We start from the raw sequence: 22284 nt of genomic DNA on the forward strand, positions 1-22284 counted from the left end.
TAAGGGCATTGACATCTTAGAATTTTAAAAAAAAGAAGCTTTCCTAAAGGGATGGTCAATAACCCTTTCCTCTCTTCTCTATGGCTGTGGACAGTTAAGGTGAATCGTCAGTGGGAGGTTGACGATTCTGTTATATACAGGGCAGAGCTTATTCTTAAGCTCTATGGAAGTTTCCTTCTCTCCAGTAGGCTTGCCTCTGCGTGTGTCTCTGCGGTAGATCTAGGTCAAAATGTGGCCTAAGATTCTGCAAACCAGATTGGTCTCCAGCTCCTCTATGTTACCTCAGCATTCTGTGGTATGAATATATAATGGGAAACAAGGCAGTTTTTAAAACATAAGATATTTTACAAAATACTTGCCCTTTCACTCCAGAATTTATCCTTAGGAAATAATCAGGCAAGTGAGTAAAGGGGCTTATTGCAGTATTGTTTGTATTGATAATTGCCAAACATTGGGAGCAACTAGCATGCCTCAAAATGAGGGATAGGTAACAAATTATGTTACCTCTATTCAGTAGACTGCTATGTGGACACTAGCTATGAAAGAGCAACTCTGTATTTGTTGAGAAGAAAAGATTCAGGATAAAGTAAGCATATAATAAAGGAAACCAGAATATGTTATCCCAAAATATGTATGCCTCTTTGACATAAAAATCATTTTGAGCTGAAGGCAATCAAGAAGCAGTAAACACTGAAAAAGTTCCCTCTTTCTATCTAAAGGTGGGACATAAATTCTGTTTTTACTGGAGACAGACTCGTACAGCTCAGAGTCTGCAGACAAATCTTGTTAAATTAACCCTTATTTATTCCAAGCTATTCCTTCACCATTTACCCCTAGGCCTTCACCATTTGTTTTTCCAATTCTTGACAAATGTATTGTTTCTTTGTCAGAAAGGTATAAAAGATTTCTGCTCTGCTCACTTCTTTGGGTCTTTATTGTCCTATGAAGGTTCTCACGTACATGTAACCATTCAATTAACTTTGTGTGCTTTTCTCTTGTTGATCTGTCTTTGTCAGTTTAATTTCCAGACCCAGCCAGTGACCCTAAGAGGGTTGACAAAAACTTTTTCCTCCCCTACAGTAATATTCCATTTCAATCAAGAAAAGTATAGACAGATAGATAGGGAAAAGATTTGGAAGGATATATACAAGCTACAATGTTATCTTTGGGTGGAGAGTTTTGGGGGGTGATTTCATTAATTTCTTTTTTGTGTACTGGAATATAAAGAAAAATAAGTTTATTTTATTGGGGCTGTATTTCAGGAATATTCACCATGTAACTGAGTGGATTCTGCTATTTGATTTTCAAAACTGATAAGAAATGGAAGTGAGATAATATAAATAATTGAAGGACTTGTGTTGTATACTTTAATCTATGTAGACTTTTCCTGTAAGACAAAGAAGTAACAACCTCACTGCCTTTTTATTAACAGGCCTTCTCGTGTAGATATGGCAACAAGCAGCCAACACTTCTCATCGTTTGATACAAAACAGGCATCCGGACAGCACCGAACATCTAATGTGAAAAGGTCAGGAAAGGGGGGGGGTGCGGGTGTTCCTGGGGGACTGGGGAGAGCAGTCCAACCCTTGGGTAAATTGCAGTGTTGATGTTAGATAGAGCTTTGTGTTTTACTAATGGGTAGGGTGGAGAGAGGCCTGGGCAGGTATAAGTGCCCATTTTACAAATTAGGGAAGGAGTCTCAGAGCTCCTAAGGGATTTAGTGAGTAGGTCACCCTGTTACATAAAAGCAGAAACAAAACCAAATTCAACTCTTGGGGTACAACTCCCTCTTGAGCCTTTTTTTATCTTTTAAAATTTTAACCATTTATTTTATTATGAAATAATGTAACCATATTGCCAAGCATCGGGCAAGATGGAGGAAAGAAGAATTATGAGCACTGTTAGAATTTTGGTATATTTCATTCCAGTCTTTTCTCTAGGCATGTGCTCCTTGATATAGATGTAGCCATACCTTTTTCATTGAACATTGTATTGTGATTGTTTTTCCAATTGTATTCTTCTTGTAACTTTGGCTGAAAAGTGCATTTAAGAAGCATTTGTCATAGAAAATTCAGGAAATATACAAAAGCACAAAGGAGAGATAAAATATGTATTACCATCACCATAACTGTTTTTTGGGTGTGTATTCTTTCTTTTTCTCTTCATATATAGAGAGATTAATTTTTTTTCTAAATTGGGATCATATTAATTTTACTGTTTGGTAACCCACTTCAAAGCATAATACATCGTGACATTTTTCCTTTCCACTGAATGTGTTTTATAATATCATATTTGATTGCTAAGTACTGTTCCTTTACGCCCATTTTAGAATTATTTTAGCCAGTTGTCACTTTTTGAATATGTAAGTTGTTCCTTTCTCGGTTATTAAGGCAACTTTGTTAAAGCTTTATTTTATACCATGAAAAAGTGCTTTCCATTTATCCTTACGGGTTTATTAAACTTTATACAGCACGTCTTCGGCCTTTTAGATTTTGCATTTGAAATTTCAGCTACTTTTGAGTATGTTCACAATACTCATGGGCTTGGCGGTTTGTCTTAGGACTCAACCCTCACAATATAAGGAAGCGGTGCAATATTTATAAGGATTGAGGAATGGAGATGAAGTTGAAAATAACTTCTCAGGATCTGAAGGCGTTTATTTTCCACACTACTTTTTGATTTCATATGTCTCTGCTCATGGAAATCTGAGCTATCTTCAGAAATATGTATTCCTCCCTCATAGTTGTCCTCTAACTGATCTGATAGTTTCCTAGGTAACCACTGCATCAACATTTATATAATGCTGAGTTTGAAAGCTGGGATAAAATAAATTTAAAAAATATTACTGAAAGCAGTGATAAATTAAGGGCATAGCATTCAGAGAGAGCTCTGGGTTGTATCGGTAGACTGGGAATTTTCAGCATATGTGTAGTTCTGAAGGCATGAACTGTACGTGCTCTTTCCAAGAGAGAGCAAAACAAATGAGAAGAGAGTGAAGGAAGGAAGCCCCATGAACACAGACATTGAAGGAGCAGCTAATGGAATGATTTCATGCAGAGCTATGGAGGTTTGAGGGACAGGACGATTAAATGAGATGGTAGCTGCAAGGTGGGCAAGGGGTTGGGGAGGGGTGAGTTCTGGAATGAGGTCAGCAGAGCCAGGTGTTGCAAAGAGGTCTACGTGGATAAAGGCTGGAAAGCATCCTTTGTATTTTGTAGTTAGGTCATCATAGACCTTTAGCTTAGAGGGTTCCTTGCCAGGCTGCAGTGGAAGATGAATGGGAGGAGGGGAAGTAGGGAAAGTGAGAGTCAACTCCTTTTTGAAGCTTTTGCCTATGAAGAGAAGGAGTGGGAGAAGTTCAGGAGAGAAAACAAAATCGAAAGTTATCTTTTTGGCTGGTTTTACTTTAAGTAGAAATGAGTGAGATTTGTGCGTTTTCTGAGTTGGAAAGAGGGCAGAGAGGAAAAGGTTTAAAGACATATAAAGGAAGAAACAGGAGGGAAACGTAAGAAGTATAGTATTAGCATTTGTAGGTTTCGTTTTAAAATTAAATTATTAAAATTAAGATTTTTCTTTAAAAAAATGAAACAATAAAAATTCCTACTCTGCCTTTCAATCAACAGGTCTTCTAATGCATTTGTAAAAACAAGCACTTGTAAATTTATTGTGAAGCAGCCCAGAAGGACATCTGCAAAGTTGAGCAATGCTTCTAACTTGAGCAAGTCTGTGGGTAGTTAGACCGCATAGAGCATAATGGCGCCCTAGCTAATGTATACTCCCCATGTGACTGCTCCACTGACACCCGGTGTATTGCTCCTCCACACAAAGCTGTGAGGCAGTCAAGGAGGGAGTTTAGTCACTATTTCACAAACGAGCAATCCTGGATGGCAGGTGACATACCCAAGGTGCCTCAGCCAGGCAGTGGTTGATCTGCATCTTGATGCTCCATCTCCTCATTTCCTGGCCAGAGCATCTTTAATGATGAACCCATTTGCTTCCCTGGTTGTAATCCCTCTCATCTGTTTAGTCTTACAAAGTGCTTTGACAACCATGGGTTCTTTTTTTTTTTCTTTCTTTCTTTTTTTTTTTTTGCGGTACGCGGGCCTCTCACTGCTGTGGCCTCTCCCGTTGCGGAGCACAGGCTCCGGACGCGCAGGCTCAGCGGCCATGGCTCACGGGCCCAGCCGCTCCGCGGCATGTGGGATCTTCCTGGACCGGGGCACGAACTCGTGTCCCCTACATCGGCAGGCGGACTCTCAACCACTGCTCCACCAGGGAAACCCATTTACAGACATTTTAATACTTCACTTATCAAGCCTAGATCATAGCTCAGCATGGGCACAGACCATTGGTAGCTTTAATTATTACCTGACGAAAGCTGGCATATGCGAATCCCGAGTTATGCAAGGACTTCTGGTCACCCGGAAGCCTGAGTTCTAAAGACTGTTTAGTAGGATGAGATTTTCAAATGGCTAAATCATTAAGGTTATGGGCAAAATTTGACTAGAGGCTTGTGAGAGAAAGGAGGGACCCTCTCTTGGATTGTTTAGTCAAGAATGCCGCATAGAGGGAGTTGCTGTTTAAAGGGTATAGGGTTTCAGTTTCGCAGGATGAAAACGTTCCGGGGGTTAGTTGCACAACAACGTACAGATACTTAACACTACTAAACTGTACACTTAAAAATGGTTAAGATGGTAAATTTTTAATTATGTGTGTGCTACCATAGTGAAAGAAAAAAGAAATGCAGGATAGTTAACCCAGACATTATTATATAGAGTTCATCCTAGTTTTCTTTGACCTCCTTTTTGTCTTAGGTACTAGGTACATTTCCCATGCTATTAAGACATGTGTATCATCTCGTCTTGGAAAAATCCTTCCTAGCTTGAGAAGGAAACCTCTGGACTGAGTTCAGGAAAGCTGAGACAGGGTTTTTGTGTGCATCTCACCTTCTTGCTGTACTTTCTTGCTTCTTTCTGACTCACTAGGCATTACCCTAAGGAGCTTCTTCTTCGTTGTTTATGGTTGACCAGCACATTCACTAGTAAGAAAAACCAGGGGGAGTTAGCAATCTTTGCTAAAAAGAAGCCATTTCAAAATAAGTTTTATTAGAGATGATTGGGCAAAGGTTAAATTATTACCATACCAATGGGCTATTAAAGAGCAGCTTATTATAATTGTATTTATTAATAAATCAGGATAGGAGGAAAAGGCAATAAGCACAGGTAATTTAAAGGAATTTGATGTATCATGTTCTGGTTTTGAAGACTAAGTGCTTTTTAGGAACAATTGATTAAAAACTCCACTCTTGGGCTTCCCTGGTGGCGCAGTGGTTAAGAATCCGCCTGCCAATGCAGGGGACACAGGTTTGAGCCCTGGTCCGGGAAGATCCCACATGCCGTGGAGCAACTTAAGCCCGTGTGCCACAACTACAGAGCCTGTGCTCTAGAGCCCGTGAGCCTCACTACTGAAGCCCGCACGCCTAGAGCCCATGCTCCGCAACAAGAGAAGCCACCGCAATGAGAAGCCCATGCACCGCAACGAAGAGTAGCCCCCGCTCGCCACAACTAGAGAAAGCCCGCGCACAGCAACGAAGACCCAACTCAGCCAAAGATAAATACACAAATAATTCATAAAAAAAAACTAAAACAAAAAACACCACCCTTGCTGTTAGTTAACAGATCTACTAAAATAGACATGACATGAAGCACTGTGGCACATAGGGGTGGCTCCTGATCAGAGCTCTGCTGTCCTGTTTGGTTCTGAATGATGAGCATGTGATTCAGGAGGAAAGACTAGGCACGTTTATTCTTTTAAAAAATAATAGTATTTCCCTATTCCTTTAAATGCATTATTTAGGAGCATTTTGACCTTATATCTTCTTTGTTGCTCTTCCTAACAGCAATGTTAATACCTGTTGAGTAGATATTGTCATATCCTCATACCCCTTTTCTAGATGAGGGAACAGAGTTGGAGAGATTAAGTGACTTGCCTAAAAGTCTACACAGCCTAGCACAGATTGTGAACTTTTTGGGTCCCTTCTCTCCCTTGGGTAGTTAATGAGTTGTACTGGGGGTCTCTGTAGTCTGGTTGTCCAGCTGTGCGTGCTCCTTGAACCTCTGGGCTCCACACAGCTGAATCAATAGGCCTGACGCATGTTGGCCAGGAGTTCTTGAGTACAGATGCGATCTTGGATTTGCCTGGGAAAGAACCCTGAGTACTCCCACACACGTTGGTAAAGGTCTCTGAAGAGTAAACCCTGACCCTGCTACCATTCTGTGCCTATAAATCTTAAGTGTTTAGTTCTTTCTTTGAAAGAACTGTCTCTTTTTGACCTAAGTCTAGAGCCAGCTGAGATATCGGTAAAGGGGTCAGATCAATAGAGATCAGACTCTCAGCTTTATTATTCTTAAAGACTGTATTGGAGGATGTAGATTAGATGCCTGGAGAAATGGGCTTTTGACACACCTCTGAATGAACCTCAGGTGCTATACTGCAAGCTTCCCTGGTGAGGATGGTGAGGGTTGTGGGGTAGAACCTGCCCTTCTTAGCTCACCGCACTGGGGAAAGTATAGATTATAATGTACCCACTTTCCCTATAGGAAGGGGGCCAGGTCACTTATGCCCAGTCAGGTAACTCCCCTCCTAGAAGAGGAATGCAGAGGTGCGAGTGTTATGCAGAGGAGTGTTATCCAGCCAAGGCCTGCCTCAGGGAAATCTGAGGTGTGGGAGGAACTATTCCTCCCTCACAGCTGTTAACTTTCTAACTCATCTGTGAATTTCCTAGATAGCTCCATCAACATTCATAATGCTTACCTATTACTATTGATCCTTTATTACATAGAAGTGGATTTAAAATTAAGTTCGTATTAGAGATGCATTTGGACAGTTTAAAAGTGTTAACTATTCGATTGGGTGTGCACTTATTTTAAATAATTGATTTATCAAGTAAAAGAGGCAAGGAACTTAGAAGTACAGCATTATTATATATTGGTTTTTTAGACTTCTATTCATTTTAACACAAATCATAAAAATCCCCTCTCTGCCTTTAAGCAACAGTTCTCATGAAGCAGATAGGGTTAATATTGGGTCATTAGATTATGTGCAAAGTGTGGAGAAGCTTCGCCAGGTCATAAAGTATGAGTGTGTATGTGGTTCTTATCAGGCAAGGTTGGGCAGTTTGACACTCTTAGATAATTATACTAATGCCTCAGTATATATAAGTGCTTATATTTTTATTTCCATGAGCATACCTGATTTTTATAACTACCTTATAAAGTAGTAACAGCAGGCTTGACTATCCCCATCATACAGATAAGGAAACGAAAACTTAGGGAGGTAAGGTGGGCTGTTCAAGGCTTCAGAGCTGGGAATTGGTGGAGATGAGACTTTTTTCTTTATAACACTACTTTTATGTTTTAAAATCTTTATAAATCAAAATTTCATCATAAAAGTGACATGAACAGAGTTTAAATAATATAGAAAGAAGAGAAAAAAAGTCACCAGTTACCTCTCTACCCAACATAGCATCAGTATAAATTGTGAGTTCTCAGAGGACAGAAACAACATCTCCAGGTAAATAACTGAAAATGGCATTGCGAGTCTGAGCTCAGGTTATCTGGGACCACAGTTTTAGTGGAATTAGTACACAATAAGAAATTTTTGATGGAGGGTCTTGAAGCAAAGGGGCTCCTGGGCTCTTGAATGCAGTAGAAACTTTTTCTGGATGCACTTAGCAAAGAACCCAGAATTCCTGTCTGCCTGCTGCTGGCTTGATCCATAATGGCCCTCTTCTCCCTGCGCTCCTGCCCCCATCCTCAAATCTTCATAAATAATAAAATTCTGGCATGTTGATTATCTTATAGGGAATATAACCTTTATGTTTCAAAGGGCTAAGTTTTCACTTCTGTTTGCCCTTATAGCCAGTAAGGTTTTTTTTGTTTTGTTTTGTTTTTTGTTCTTTTTGCGTTACGCGGGCCTCTCACTGTTGTGGCCTCTTCCGTTGCGGAGCACAGGCTCTGGACGCGCAGGCTCAGCGGCCACGGCTCACGGGCCCAGCCGCTCCGCAGCATGTGGGATCTTCCCGGGCCGGGGCACGAACCTGCGTCCCCTGCATCGGCAGGCGGACTCTCAACCACTGCGCCACCAGAGAAGCCCCCTTGGCTGTTTTTAAATAGTCAGACTCATCACTCTAGGCTGGTTGGACCGGTGTTATGAGGCTGAGCAGAAGGGTTTATGTAGTAAGTGTGGCTGCCATTTTAGGTCCTTGATTGAAGGGGGCAGTGTGATTGAACATCTGTTTTAGGCAGAATAGACTGAGGGTGGTGCCCAGAAAAATTAGTATTATCTGGGAGCTTGCTGAGCCCATCCCAGGCCTACGGAGTCAGAAACTCTGGTGGTGTGGCCTAGTGGTATTGTTTTAACAAGCCCTCTGGTGAGTTGAGTGCACGCTAAAGTTTGAGAGCCGCTTAAGCACAGCTGGTACTACGAAGACATTCTTGGAGACTGTTTCAGAATTCAGGCTTGAAGTGGTGATCGTCTCAGTTAATGTGGCGGCAGCGGGAATGGAGAGAACAGCTGACCCCCAGACATGTGTGAGAAGTCCTAGCTGAGATTCCACTTGCTCTCTTGGTCATTCTTTGTGGAACACATGGTAGCACTGGTATTCTGGAGAGGAGGGGGTCTTAATTTCATGTGAACAGGTTAGTAAAACGCTTAGAAGGGTTGAGTTCACTGTGTTTGGAGGTGCCGAGCGCCCACTTCTGTTTCTCCCTCTGAGCTGGGCTTGCAAGTGCATCCACCCAGGTGCCAGTGTGGCCAGCTGAGATGCAGAGGTGGCTGTTTCTGTGGCAAGGGGACTGGTATCTGTTGTCAGCCCATTTCTTGGTAACAAAAGATGAGCTCTACTCTGAGAGAACTGGTGGGAGTGGAAATTAAGAGAACAGGTGAGAGGTAACACTGAAACACCTAATGGTTGAAGGGACGGGGTGATGAGGGAGGGAGTGGGCATTGCTGAGCTAAAAATTTCCTTTTGTTCTTAGAATAGAGTGCATCTTCTCGGGTGGGAGGGAGGGAGATGCAAGAGGGTGGGGATATGGGGATATATGTATACGTATAGCTGAGTCACTTTGTTATAAAGCAGAAACTAACACACCATTGTAAAGAAATTATACTGCAATAAAGATGTTTAAAAAAGTAAATTAATTAATTAAAAAAATAAAATAGCATTGCTATTTAAAACAAAAACAACAAAACAAAGTCCATCTTCTCCGCCACCATGGTGTCTGTTCTGTGCCTGCTTTCTGTCCTCATTCCTCCCGCTCTCGGCCTTGCTCTCACCGCATTCCCAGCTTAGAACCTCCCTTCTCCCCTCAACCCAGGTATTCTCGTGGCGGCCTCCATTCTGCAGCACTTGGATGTCACCCTCTTCAAGAACTTTCTATGAGCATCCTCATTAATGTTGGGCCTCACCCCACCCCCTTCCCCAACCAGTTTCTTCCCCAGACCACTTATCCCAGTATGAGATGATCTTAGTTACTGGTCTCCTTGTTTTAAGTCAGCCCTCCCTCCGCAGCACTTCCACAGCCGGGAACCCTACGGGTCTGCTCAGTGTGTATTCCCAACACCTAGAAGAGTGTCTGGTGTGTAGTTAGAGCTCCATAAATATTAGCTGAGTGAATTCTAGGTAGAGATTTGCTTGCGGGGGGGCAGGTAGGGGGAGGAAGTAGGGGGAGAAATGTGTCTGTAGACACCAGGCAGCACATGACAGCTAACTTGGCAGGCAGTGGAGGTGAAACAGGATAAATCCAAGAGATGCTCAGGAACTAACACTGACAAAATTTGGAGCTGGACTGATATGGAAGGTATTAAGCAATTTACTTGTGAAAAATTTTCATGAGAGAGGTTTGTGAACTCCTAGCATTCGTATTTGACCTCTTCATTCACTAGAAACTTAAGGGCAGAGCAATTCTGTGTTAGTATTAGGGTTCTTCAGAGAAAGAAGATAGAAAGAGATATATCGAGATGGGGGAGAGAGAGAGAGAGAGAGAGAGAGAGAGAGAGAGAGAGAGAGAGAGCAGAGAGATTGATTTGTCATGGGAATTGGCTCACGTGATTATCAAAGCCGAGATGTTCCATGGTCTGCTGTCTGCAAGCTGCAGAACCAGGAAAGCCGGTGGCGCAGTTCAGTTGAAACCCGACAGCCCGATAACCAGAAGCACAAGAGAGGAGAAGATAGATGTCCCAGCTCAGATAGAGAAGAGATCGCACGTTCCCCCTTCCTCTGCCTTTTTGTTCTATCCTGGCCCCCAACGGATTGGCTGATGCCCACCTACATTGGGGAAGGCCATCTGCTTTACTCAGTTCACCAATTCAAAGCCTAATCTCTTCCAGAAACACCCTCACAGACCCAAAAATAATGTTGTACCAGCTATGTAGACATCGCTTAGCCCATTCAAGTTGCCTTAGAAAATTAACCATCACAAAATGAGCTCTCCAGCTAACCCCTTTTCCAAGAGCTTGTCTCCTTTCTGCACCACCCTGGAGGAGAGATGCTTTCAGGTCCCAGGCATAAGGAATTCTGTTTCTGAGCGTCTCACAGAGCAGCGCTCTATCCCCCCAACGCATCCGGCCACTCAACAATACTTACGGGGTTGTAGTATGTTCTAGATACAACCAAAGGCCCTGGGGGCATAACAGTGACTAAAACAACCTCCTTGCATTCATATCCTAGAGAGGGAAGATGCCAAAGACAAACAGGTCCACAAATATAGGCACAAGATATTTTGGATGGTAATAAGTGGTATAGAGCAGACAAAACAATGAGAGAAGTTGGGCTGAGGTCAGCGAGGCAGGTCTTGAGTTGGTGCTTTTTGAGCTGATATCTGAATAACAAGAAGGAACCAGCCATGAGAAGACCTGGGGGCAGAGGGTGGGTGGTTCCCTGCAGCACCTTCAGAACCCACTTCTGGAAGATGAGTAACTGAAGTGGGATTTTTGTTTTCCCGCTTAAAAAATGAATATGGAGAGGATGGTGGCACAGAAATTCAACTTTCAGCACTTTGAAATGAATCATTGTACTGCTTATTTCCTTACTGACATACTTTCTTGTTAAATGTTGTTACACAAAACATTTTACAGATGGCTGTCATTTTAAAGGGCAGAATTTCTATCAATCATAAATAATTAACATGAGTTTCAAAAAAGGGTAAAATCATGACTCATACAGATGTAAAAATGAACAGATGTTAAAAATTTTACTTGACTCATTAATCAGGGAGAGAACTAGGCAGATGTTAAAACAGATTTGAAGGAGATATCAAAACAGCACAAATTTATGTGGAGTAAAGGAATGTTGAAATGAATGTGCAAATTCAGGCGAAACTAGCTTCTTCCACAGTGGAGGAGGGAAGTCGATTGAAGGCCAGGACAGAATTTACTTGTGTTAAGTAACAAGTTCAACTGACTAAATTTGAAGATCTAATTGTCTTTATTAAACTCTTTGTGAATTGGGCAGCATCCCATCTAGCAATAGAAAGGAGCTCCTTCAGGCTGCAGGAAAGGAAAGGTTTTTCAAGGCAGAGAAGAAGCAGGGGAAAGAGGAAATTAATAGCAAAGAATGCATTGTTTTAGGCTAGGTTGCCCTCCTAAGGGGAGTGGAAGGGGTCTATCAGTGGATTTCCAAGTGCTGTTCAGGAAATTCCAGGTTGGCTGGTTATAGGTCACATTCTTGGAGAAGGTTGGAACTGTAATTAGGTTAGCTTTAAGTCCTGGTGGGGTTTAGCATAAATGACTCCATTTTGCGCCTGTTGTCTCTTTTCTTTTAACATCTTTATTGGAGTATAATTGCTTTACAATGGTGTGTTACTTTCTGCTGTATAACAAAGTGAATCAGCTATACATATACATATATCCCCATATCTCTTCGCTCTTGCGTCTCCCTCCCACCCTCCCTATCCCACCCTTCTAGGTGGTAACAAAGCCCTGAGCTAATCTCCCTGTGCTATGCGGCTGCTTCCCACTAGCTATCTGTTTTACGTTTGGTAGTGTATATATGTCCATGCCACTCACTTGGTCCCAGCTTACCCTTCCCCCTCCCTGTATCCTCAAGTCCATTCTCTAGTAGGTCTGTGTCTTCCCTGTATCCTCAAGTCCATTCTCTAGTAGGTCTGTGTCTTTATTCCTGTCTTGCCCCTAGGTTCTTCATGACCCTTTTTTTTTTTTTTTTTTTAGATTCCATATATATGTGTTAGCATATGGTATTTGTTTTTCTCTTTCTGACTTACTTCACTCTGTATGACAGACTCTAGGTCCACCCACCTCACTACAAAAAACTCAATTTCGTTTCTTTTCATGGCTGAGTATTATTGCATTGTATATTTGTGCCACATCTTCTTTATCCATTCACCTGTCTATGGACACTTAGGTTGCTTCCACGACCTGGCTATTGTAAATAGAGCTGCAATGAACATTGTGCTACATGACTCTTTGAATTATGGTTTTCTCAGGGTATATGGCCAGTAGTGGGATTGCTGGGTCATATGGTAGTTCTATTTTTAGTTTTTTAAGGAACCTCCATACTGTTCTCCATAGTGGCTGTATCAATTTACATTCCCACCAACAGTGCAAGAGGGTTCCCTTTTCTCCACACCCTCTCCAGCATTTATTGTTTGTAGATTTTTTTGATGACTGGGCCTGTTGTCTCTTTTTTAACACGTGTCTATAGATAACAGTTATTTTGTATTGATATCAGTTACGTATAATTTACAGAGCTGTAAGATAATTCCTGTGGAATCAAAAACAAACAACCTGGCAGCGTCTTCTTTAGATTTTAGACAATGCAGTTTTCCACGGACATACATTCTTACCCCTACATAATCAAAGTAAAACAAAATAACCTCTGCTCCCACTCATGAATAGATGTAGTTCCTACACTTGTGATCTTTGGAGTGATGGGGGGACTGTCATTTACTAAGTGCCTGCTATGAGCATTATTTGTCAGTTTGTTCCATCTTCAAAACAGCCCCATGAAGTAGTTGGTGGTGTTCCCATTTTACAGATGAGAAAGTCAAGTTCCCAGAGGTTAGAGACACAGCTAGTAAGTGACAGAGTTAGAATTCCAGCCTGTCCTTCTGTCTCCAAAGTGTACACGTGCGCGCGTGCGCGCACACGCGCACACACACACGCACACACACACACACACACACACACACACACACTCCCTGTGACAACTTGCTAAAAGTAAAAACTGTAGAAATTCTGTGTATTTTTTTCTTGATCTTTAGGTCACTGTCAACCAAGGTGGATCTCAGGAGTGGCCTGGAAGAATGTGCAATGGCCCTGAACTTATTTCTAAGTAACAAATTTACAGATGCCTTAGAATTGCTTCGACCATGGTAATTAACTTTATTTCTTTTAGATAAAATACATTTTTTTTGGATGCTTTTGATGATTCTGTCTCTGATGTCATTCTTGTCAGTTAATTTTTCTGCACTTCCTCCTGAATATTTATAAACTAATTTGGTTGAGACCCCTAAATGTTGATTAGTTTTAATATCCAGTTAAGAAATCTGTCTTTTCAACTTTAATTAGTAGAGCATTTCTGATTCTTTCTCCTATCTTAATTTCTATACTTGTTCAAATAGTGTCATCTTATTAGTTTCATAGAGCTTCATTTGGCTTTCTTCAGTGAAATATTTTTATGGATATTCCTCTGAAACTTAAATATCATTGAGAAAAGTTTCTTTTGAAATGGGCATGGGTGGACGTCCCTGGTGGTGCAGTGGTTAAGAATCCACCTGCCAATGTAGGGGACACGGGTTTGATCGCTTGTCTGGGAAAATCCCACATGCCGCGGAGCAAATAAGCCTGTGAGCCACAACTACTGAGCCTGCGCTCTAGAGCCCGGGAGCCACAACTACTGAGTCTGTGCGCCTAGAGCCTGTGCCCTGCAACAAGAGAAGCCACTATAATGAGAGGCATGCGCACCACAACAAGGAGTAGCCCCTGCTTAACCACAACTAGAAAAAAGCCTGTGCCCAGCAACGAAGACCCAATGCAGCCAAAAATAAATAAATAAGATAAATAAATTAAAAAAAAAAAAAGAAATGGGTGTGGGAAGAACTAAAATATGGTAATCTCAGATGCTAAAAAGAAATTTAAGATAATAAAAATCTTACTGGGACTCCCTATTTATGTGATAAATCACTTAGGCAGTTTCATTTCAATTAATAGTACCTGTTAATTCTGATGATGTGGCAGCAAAACCTATGCTTCGCCTTCTGACTAGGCCTCACTTTGACTCCATGTACAGTGTGACTAGAGCTCGGCAGAAATAATCTTGCCTTGTGCCTCCAAACACAGTGTCTTACTTGGATGAAGCTTAGACCTCAGATAACAATTTCAAGACAGTTACGTGGGTACAGAGTGGGACTCTCATTCCTTTGAGGAGTCTGTAGGGTGAGCAGGGTGATGTGACTCTGGTCATTGCCTTTGAATCTTAGAAATTAATGTGCCTACTGAGGCTGTGGTAATTCTCAGACTTAGAAGAGCTGCGATCAGTTAGCATTTCAGAGGTTAAGAACAGATGATAAAATAGATGGTGAAGTCCCCGGCCTACGGAAATTGCCCAGGGCTGTCTCCACCCAGTGCTTGTCTCACATCCTCTACCTCAGGGGTTCCCAGCTCCCGGGCCACAGACAGGTACTGGTCCCTGGCGTGTTAGGAACTGGGCCGCACAGCAGGAGGTGAGTGGCGGGTGAGAAAGTGAAGCTTCATCTGCATTTACAGCCGCTCCCCATTGCTTGCATTACCGCCTGAGCTCTGCTTCCTGTCAGGTCAGTGGTGGCATTAGATTCTCATAGGAGCGCGAACACTACTGTGAACTGCGCATGTGAGGGGTCTAGGTTGCGTGCTCCTTCTGAGAATCTAATGCCTCATGATCTGAGGTAGAGCTCAGGGGTGATGCTAGCACTGGGGAGCGGCTGCAAATACAGATTGTCATTAGCAGAGAGGTTTGACTGCACAGAGACCATAATAAATCCATGTGCCTGAATCATCCAGAAACCCCTCCACCCCAACCCCTTTTGTTCGTGGAAAAATTGTCTTCCACGAAACTGGTCCCTGGTGCCAAAAAGGTTGGGGACCGCTGCTCTACCTTGCCTGTATCTGCCTTTTTCCTTCTGTCCTTCTTAGTCCTTCAGACCTCTCTGTCTGTCTGTCTCTTCATCTTCTGTCTCTATATCCCTCTGTCTTCCTCTCTCCCTCCCTCTCTTTCTCTCTCCTGTTGTTCTCTCCTCTCTCAATCTGCCTGCCTGTCTCCTTTGTTTTTTATTCAAAAAGTCTCCATTTTTTCTCCTTCAGTGACACCCAGCTGGTCATAATATGGAATGAAAATAAATGACAGTCTTACACTTAGTCAAGTTTTATATTCTCTGATCTTTATGCATGTTTCACTGTTAAACATACGTTTTTCCCACTTGAATACTTTTTTTTCCCCTTGGAGAAGCTTTTGGTTTAAAATGTGGGGTTTATATAACATTGTAAATCAACTACACTTCAATAAAAAAATTGTTTTTTTAAATGTGAGGTTTAAAACCACAATTGCTGATTCACTTTGGGCTCCTCTTATTCCTTTTTTTTTCTTTCTTTTTTCTTTTTTTGAATAGCCAGTGCCCTCACTGTTTGGGACTAACTGCAAATTACCAAAGGTTGTTTAGACTGTTTCTTGGGGGGAAGTATATTGTGGCTTGTATTTGTTTTGCAGAGCAGCAAAAAAAAAGTATTTTAAAAATGTATTTGATTAAAAAATAAAACCATGCATTAATATTGTAGATCTTATAAATAACTAATTAACATAGCTTAAGAAGTTTTGAGGAAAGAGATGGTGAGGTTTTCATAGCCTGAGAGTCTGGGATGTGCCATCCATTCAGACTGAATGTCCTTAAGAATCGAACGCATAACTTGATAATTTGAATTATCCAGAACTTTAATCAGGATTCCCAGATAATGGGATTAGATTCGGTAAGAGATCTACCATGAATTTTTGTCTGGGCCCTTTGTGGCTGACCTAACTTATTGCAAAAGTCTTGCTTCCTCGTGGCCTCTGGCTGGGAGAAGGGAGGGGATGATTTTAAACAAGACTTACCTTTCAAAAACCATATCAGAATTTCTCTGTCACAAACTATGTTTCCAGTGGCCTTTATTTTAGCACTTATTTCAGAGCAAAAGACGGTACACTGCTTCTTGTACAACTGGGAAAAATTGGGTTTGCTTTGAAACATTTTCTAGGAAATGAGTCAGCAGGCTGCCCCCTTGTGCTCAAACAGGGAACAGCATATGCCGCACTCTGCTTCAACCTGGAAAGTTTTGTGCTGCCTGCGTGGGCTTGAATTGGAAAGTCCTCAGAGTTTGAGTTCTTTAGGGCATGTCTTTCATAGTCCATATTATTTCAGTGATCACGGTGAAGGAGTAAAAGTCGTTACTGTGAAAGTCACGTCATGGGTTTACTAGAATTTCTTGTGATTAGTTTCAGATGAGACCTGAATGCTTTTCAGTTGAATTGAAATGTAGTAATTTCCGTGTTCTCCCCAGGGCTAAGGACAGCATGTACCATGCCTTGGGCTACAGTACCATTGTGGTGCTGCAGGCCGTCATGACCTTCGAGCAACAGGACATCCAAAATGGCATTTCTGCCATGAAGGACGCCTTACAAACTTGCCAAAAGTATGAGCTGAGTAATTAAATACTTGAGACACGCCTACAAGCCTTTCTGTCTGTGTGACAAAATGGATGCACTTAGCCTGACAGAGAGCTCTGTTGGAAGTTGGCCACGGTTATAGAAAAGGACTTGAGCATCACAGGTTCCTGGTCTCATGTAGTTTTATGTACGGGAGATAAAAATATTTCCACTAAAGAATTATAGTAGGATGCTGGGATGGCGGAACACGTGGCATCTGTATCTTCCACTTTTCTCGTTGGTACTTGAACTACCGAGAAGGGCTGAGGATTTCAGTGGGATTAGCAGCAAGCATCTCTCGGGGTCCCCCTGGTGGAGCGTTTAGGTACCACATGCCAAGCCAGGCCAAGCAAGGAGCATTCTTCTTTTATGTGGGAAATGCTGCGAAGTCAGAAGGGAGTCTTTTATTTGTCCAAATAGACATATTTAAACACTTTTGCTTGGTGTAAATGACATGGAATTTCAGTTTTATTTTAATCTTTGTGTGTATAGGAAGCTCCTAGCAAAAGCTGTTAACTAGCATTGGTGAATTTTAACATTGCTGAAATTATGTCCTCTTGTAATTATGTTTCCAGCCCCTCAAGGGAAGAGAGTTTCCAAACACTGCACTCTAACTCCATTCTTAACCCGTGACGAGGTGACCCTTAACAACAGAAATACTGATTTTAGCCATAGAGATCAGGGAAGGTGCATGACAGGGTTAGTATTGACTGTTACGTGTATGTTTGTCCATGCACTTGTTCAGTAAGCTTGGGTTAAATGCCCACAGGATGCCAGTGCTGGGAGCCGGGTGTGCAGGGTTCAAAAGGGTGGTCTCTGCCCCAGAGATTTTAGGGTTTAGAGTTCTCTTTTGGTGACTCTTTGGTGTGATTGTGACTGAAATGAATGTCAAATGAAAATGAGCTTGATTATTGTTATTTTTTTCTTTCTACTTCCCATCTCCCCTTCTACTTATTCTCTGCAGATACAGGAAAAAATGCACAGTCGTAGAATCTTTCTCAAGTCTTCTTTCTAGAGGATCATTGGAACAGCTGACTGAAGGTAAGAGGCCTTTAAAAGGTTTTTTTCCTTTCTTTGAAAAACTAAAATGTGGTCATGCTCATAAAATTCAACACTTAAGTGTATAATATAAAGTAAATGGAATGTCTTTTTCTCTTCCCCATAATACTCACCCTCTAGAAGTAACCACTGTTAATAGTTGGTTTTCAAGCCTTGCAGACTTTTCTGTGTACATGTACAAATATATACAGAAGGTACACATAGGATTTTTGTAGTTTTTCATTTTTTGCTAATGTAGAATCATGTGATACATGTTAGGCTACAATGTAATTTTTGGCAATTGACTTTTTCCATGTCAAGACATATAAATTGTACTTCATTCTATTTAATAGCTATTTAGTATTCCTTAGGACAGGTGCCACCAGTTACTTACTTTGTCTCTATTGAAGGGCAGTTACATTGGTTTTTTTGCTATTACAAATAATGCCTTCATGCATTTTTGTAAGTATTTCATAGGATAGATTGCTAGAAGTGGAATTACTGGGACTATTTGAAAATAGAAAACATTTATAGATATTGACAGTTTTTTCTACAAAAAATTAGGTCAGTTTATATTCTTACCACCCGTGTACAAAAGTTTCTATTTTTCCGCAAGCTATTAATTTTTTCCTCAAGGTCAAAGTAATTTTGATACCTTTAAAATAATGATGATGTTTCACAGTATGGAAGATGTTTGGTTTGTGGACATTTAGGAATATTCAAGAATCCAGGAATCTCTGCAGCATTTGATCAGATGGCTGGGAGGAAATGACTCCTTTTGCTGTCAGTTGCTTGATATTCCACAGAGATTAGGACAGAAGTTCTATGATCAGCCTGTTTTATTAGTGTTATTCTCTAGTCAGGATGGTTTATAAGAAAGGAGCATCCCAGTACACCTGTAGAAGAGAAAATAACATCTTTCAAATGAGGCCATTGTAGAGTAAAGCTTCTGCCGTCCAAGGAGCATTTGTGCCTGTGTTGTCATTGTCAAATTTGTTCTCTGGAAGAGGTAACACAAAATCGTTACAGTAGCTGTAGCCGATTAAGGCAGGAGCAATTCTGGATACATCTGTCTGTCATTCCTAGTGGTCAAGTGTGTGCCAGACACATTTTTGAGTGTGTTTCATTATGAAGTTGTGTTTGCTTTGTTAAAAGAGTATTATCAACTTGTTATGGACATTGGAGAACTTGGGCTCACTAGAGTGTTGATAACAGAGGATTACAAGACTTGTTCCAAAAGGTATGATGCTGGCCCTGCAGCTGTCATACAGCAGAGTAGATTTCACTGGTTCCTCCAGGCAGCTGAAGCCGATCATCTTTTTCTCCAGAAACTGACCTCCAAGGACCCTTAAGAGTTTATTTATCCCCTTGATTTCAGATAGACTATGTTTTCATATTTTTCATCTTAGGGCCATTTATATAAATTGGCCTCAGGAGACCTAAAGTCCACTAAAGTAGGTCAGTGGGAAATTAAATGGGCCCCAAAGAAATTTGACTCATTTATATTCTTCTGTTTTCCTCTATATGGCTTCTCTCCAGTGGCCCATTTCCCCCTGCCTCCCTTTTTCTTTGCAATATAAAGCCTGGCATTTGACATTCTTTTTTAACCTTAGTTTACAAAAGAATGGCATGGTATTATTGGTATAAATATGAATAATAATAATAACTTAAAACATAATAATGCCCTATTTTTTATTTTTATTTTTTTTGCGGTACACGGGCCTCTCACTGTTGTGGCCTCTCCCGTTGTGGCCTCTCCCGTTGTGGAGCACAGGCTCCGGACGTGCAGGCCCCGGACGTGCAGGCTCAGCAGCCATGGCTCACGGGCCAGCCGCTCTGTGGCATGTGGGATCTTCCCGGACCGGGGCACGAACCCGTGTCCCCTGCATCGGCAGGCGGACTCTCAACCACTGCGCCACCAGAGAAGCCCAATGCCCTATTTTTTAAAGGCACTCTCTATGTGTGAGACACTGTCGTTGATGCTTTCCTTAGCATTGTCCAATCTAACCTGTGTAACCTCCTTTTTATAGACTAGAAAGTGATGTTCAGAGAGATTAGACAAATGGTCCCAGATTACCTGCTTAGCAGAGCAGAGTTCAAACCCGATCTGCCTTTCCCTAAGCCACATACCCCACACCTTCTCCTGTAGTTGGGTAGAAAAGGGCACGAAATGTGTCACATATGGATGAAGGAAATGTTGAATTATTTCTGTGTCAGACATCTTGATGGTACCATCTAGATGGTACTGTTCTTATCTTTTTATTCTGTCTTTGGGCGTGGCATATTTAGAAGTATTGAAAAATAAACAGCAATGAGATACCACTACACACCTATGAGAGTGTCCAAAATCTGGAACACTGACACCACCAAATGTTGGTGAGGATGTGGAGGAACAGGAACTCTCATTCATGGCTGGTGGGAATGCAAATGGTACAGCCGCTTTGGAAGATAGTATGGTAGTTTCTTATAAAACTAGGAGCTGAAAACTTGTGTTAACTCCAAAATCTGCAAATGAATGTTTATGGCAGCTTTATTCAGAACTTGTCCTTCAATAGGTGAATGGATAAATAATAAAGTGTGGTACATCCAGACAGTGGAATATTATTCAGTGCTAAAAAGAAATGAGCTATCAAGCCATGAAAAGACGTGTAAGAGCCTTAAATGCATATTCCTAAGTGAAAGACACCAATCTGAAAAGGCAACCTACTGTATGATTCCAAGCATATAAGATTCTGGAAAAGGCAAAACTATGGAGACAGTAAAAAGGTCAATGGTTGCCAGGGGATGAATAGGTGGAACACAGAATTTTTAGGGCAGTGAAAAATACTGATACCATAATGATAGATACATGTCATTATACATTTGTCCAAACCCATAGAATGTGCAACACCAAGAGTGAAGGCTAATGTAAACTGCGGACTTTGGGTAATTATGATGTGTCAGTGGAGGTTTGTCACTTGTAACAAATGTACCACTTTGGAGGGCATGTTGATAATGGGAGAGGTTATGCGTGTTTTGGGGGGAAAGGGATATATGGGAAATCTCTGTACCTTCCCCTCAATTTTTCTGTGAACCTAAAACTACTCTTAAAAAATAAGGTCTTAATTTAAAATTTATGAAAATAAATCAGGCTGTGACTTGAACCTATTCTGAAATAAGGTTTATTTAGACTTTTATGTCTGAAGGCATGCTTAGCTGACAGTTCAGTGCATAATGAAGATATTTCCTTCCGTGAACTGAGGAATTTGTAATTAAAAGATGTTCTGGTAGGTACCTATTTGTAAATGCCAAATGTCTAATTTTGAGAGCTAAGGGCTGCCCAATATAAATCAATCAGAGTGAAGAAATAAGACTTTTATAAATTAAATTGCATTTATTCCTAATGAGTTTGGCTGTTGCTGCAACCCAAACAGACTTTGTGTTCAAGGGAGCATGTCAAAACATTGTGGATTTAGGGTGCACTTTGTTTTTCCTCTTGGTAATTTCCATTTCCATCCTTGAATGGCTGGTTTTCTGCAGGAGCGAGGATATTTAATTAAACTTTTTGTGGGTTTAACATGGGACACACCCATTCTTCCTTCCTCATGGCTGGCATATTGCCCTAAATGGCTTTCAAATTGCCTTTAAAAACCGACGTTTATATACAGTGCTTAGGATGTGCAAGGAATTTCATATGAAGATTCCTTACGTGCAGAATACAGAGTTCAAACTTTCTTCCCTTTTATCTCTGGCTTCTTGTTACGTCGTTTGTGCTGCTCTTTGCCTTGTCCATCTTTAGCTTAACTCTGATCCATCTGCCCTTCTGCTCAGATGTCTGCAAGGACTCACCATTGTCTACCAAATGAAGCCCAGACTCTGATATTCAAGGTCGTCCATAATTCAGCCCCGGCTTACGTTTCCAGGCCCATTGCCCACTCGTCCCTGTACACACCTCGTGCTTCAGCCAAAGGTGCACCGCTGGACTTGCCACGCAGGGCTCCGTGCTCCTTGCCTTTGCTCGTGTTGCTTCTCTCCCAGCAGCCGCTTCCCTGCCTTCTTGGCACACGCCCCAAGCCAGCCATCTGGGTTACTGAGCAGGCTTTCAAAGTGAATAATTACTAACAATTCCCACTTTGTTACAAGTTTCCCTGGAAGGAAGATATTCAAGTGAGTCTGTAAAAATAAAAGTTACCAGTTTTTCTCCCACTGAACACACGGAGAAAATTCAGGGGCACACTTGGAGGTGAGGTGTTCCGAAGGACGGAGACTGTGGCTGCTGATGCTGCCAGACTGCGCGGGGGCCACAGCTCCTCGACTTTGGCCTATTGTGCATCTGGCCCCATCTTACGTGTGCTGTTGGAAAATCTTAGCTGCATTGTTGCTTCTTTGTAAATCAGCCTTTGGAGTATGAGCGTGGCAGGAAGGTGAACCTGTTTGTGAGAACTAGTAGTGTGTGTGTGTGTGTGTGTGTGTGTGTGTGTGTGTGTGTGTGTGTGTGTGTGTGTGACTGTGTGTGTGTGTGTGTAAGTGAGTGT

At 41.6% G+C, this 22284-nt stretch overlaps 1 protein-coding gene across 4 annotated transcripts in view; it reads left to right on the forward strand.

Moving 5' to 3' along the window:
- TTC39B (tetratricopeptide repeat domain 39B) overlaps positions 1-22284 on the forward strand; it is a 136872-nt gene that overhangs the window by 67256 nt on the left and 47332 nt on the right. For all 4 annotated transcript variants that reach the window (XM_079926358.1, XM_079926357.1, XM_079926355.1 and 1 more), the window contains exons 3-6: positions 1433-1528; positions 13281-13391; positions 16588-16719; positions 17697-17773. In XM_079926358.1, the coding sequence (XP_079782484.1) occupies positions 1433-1528; positions 13281-13391; positions 16588-16719; positions 17697-17773 (416 nt within the window). The remainder of the gene's footprint in view (positions 1-1432; positions 1529-13280; positions 13392-16587; positions 16720-17696; positions 17774-22284) is intronic.

The sequence above is a fragment of the Stenella coeruleoalba genome (genome assembly GCF_951394435.1).
Source record: "Stenella coeruleoalba genome assembly, chromosome: 7".
NCBI classification, from domain to species: Eukaryota; Metazoa; Chordata; class Mammalia; order Artiodactyla; family Delphinidae; genus Stenella; species Stenella coeruleoalba.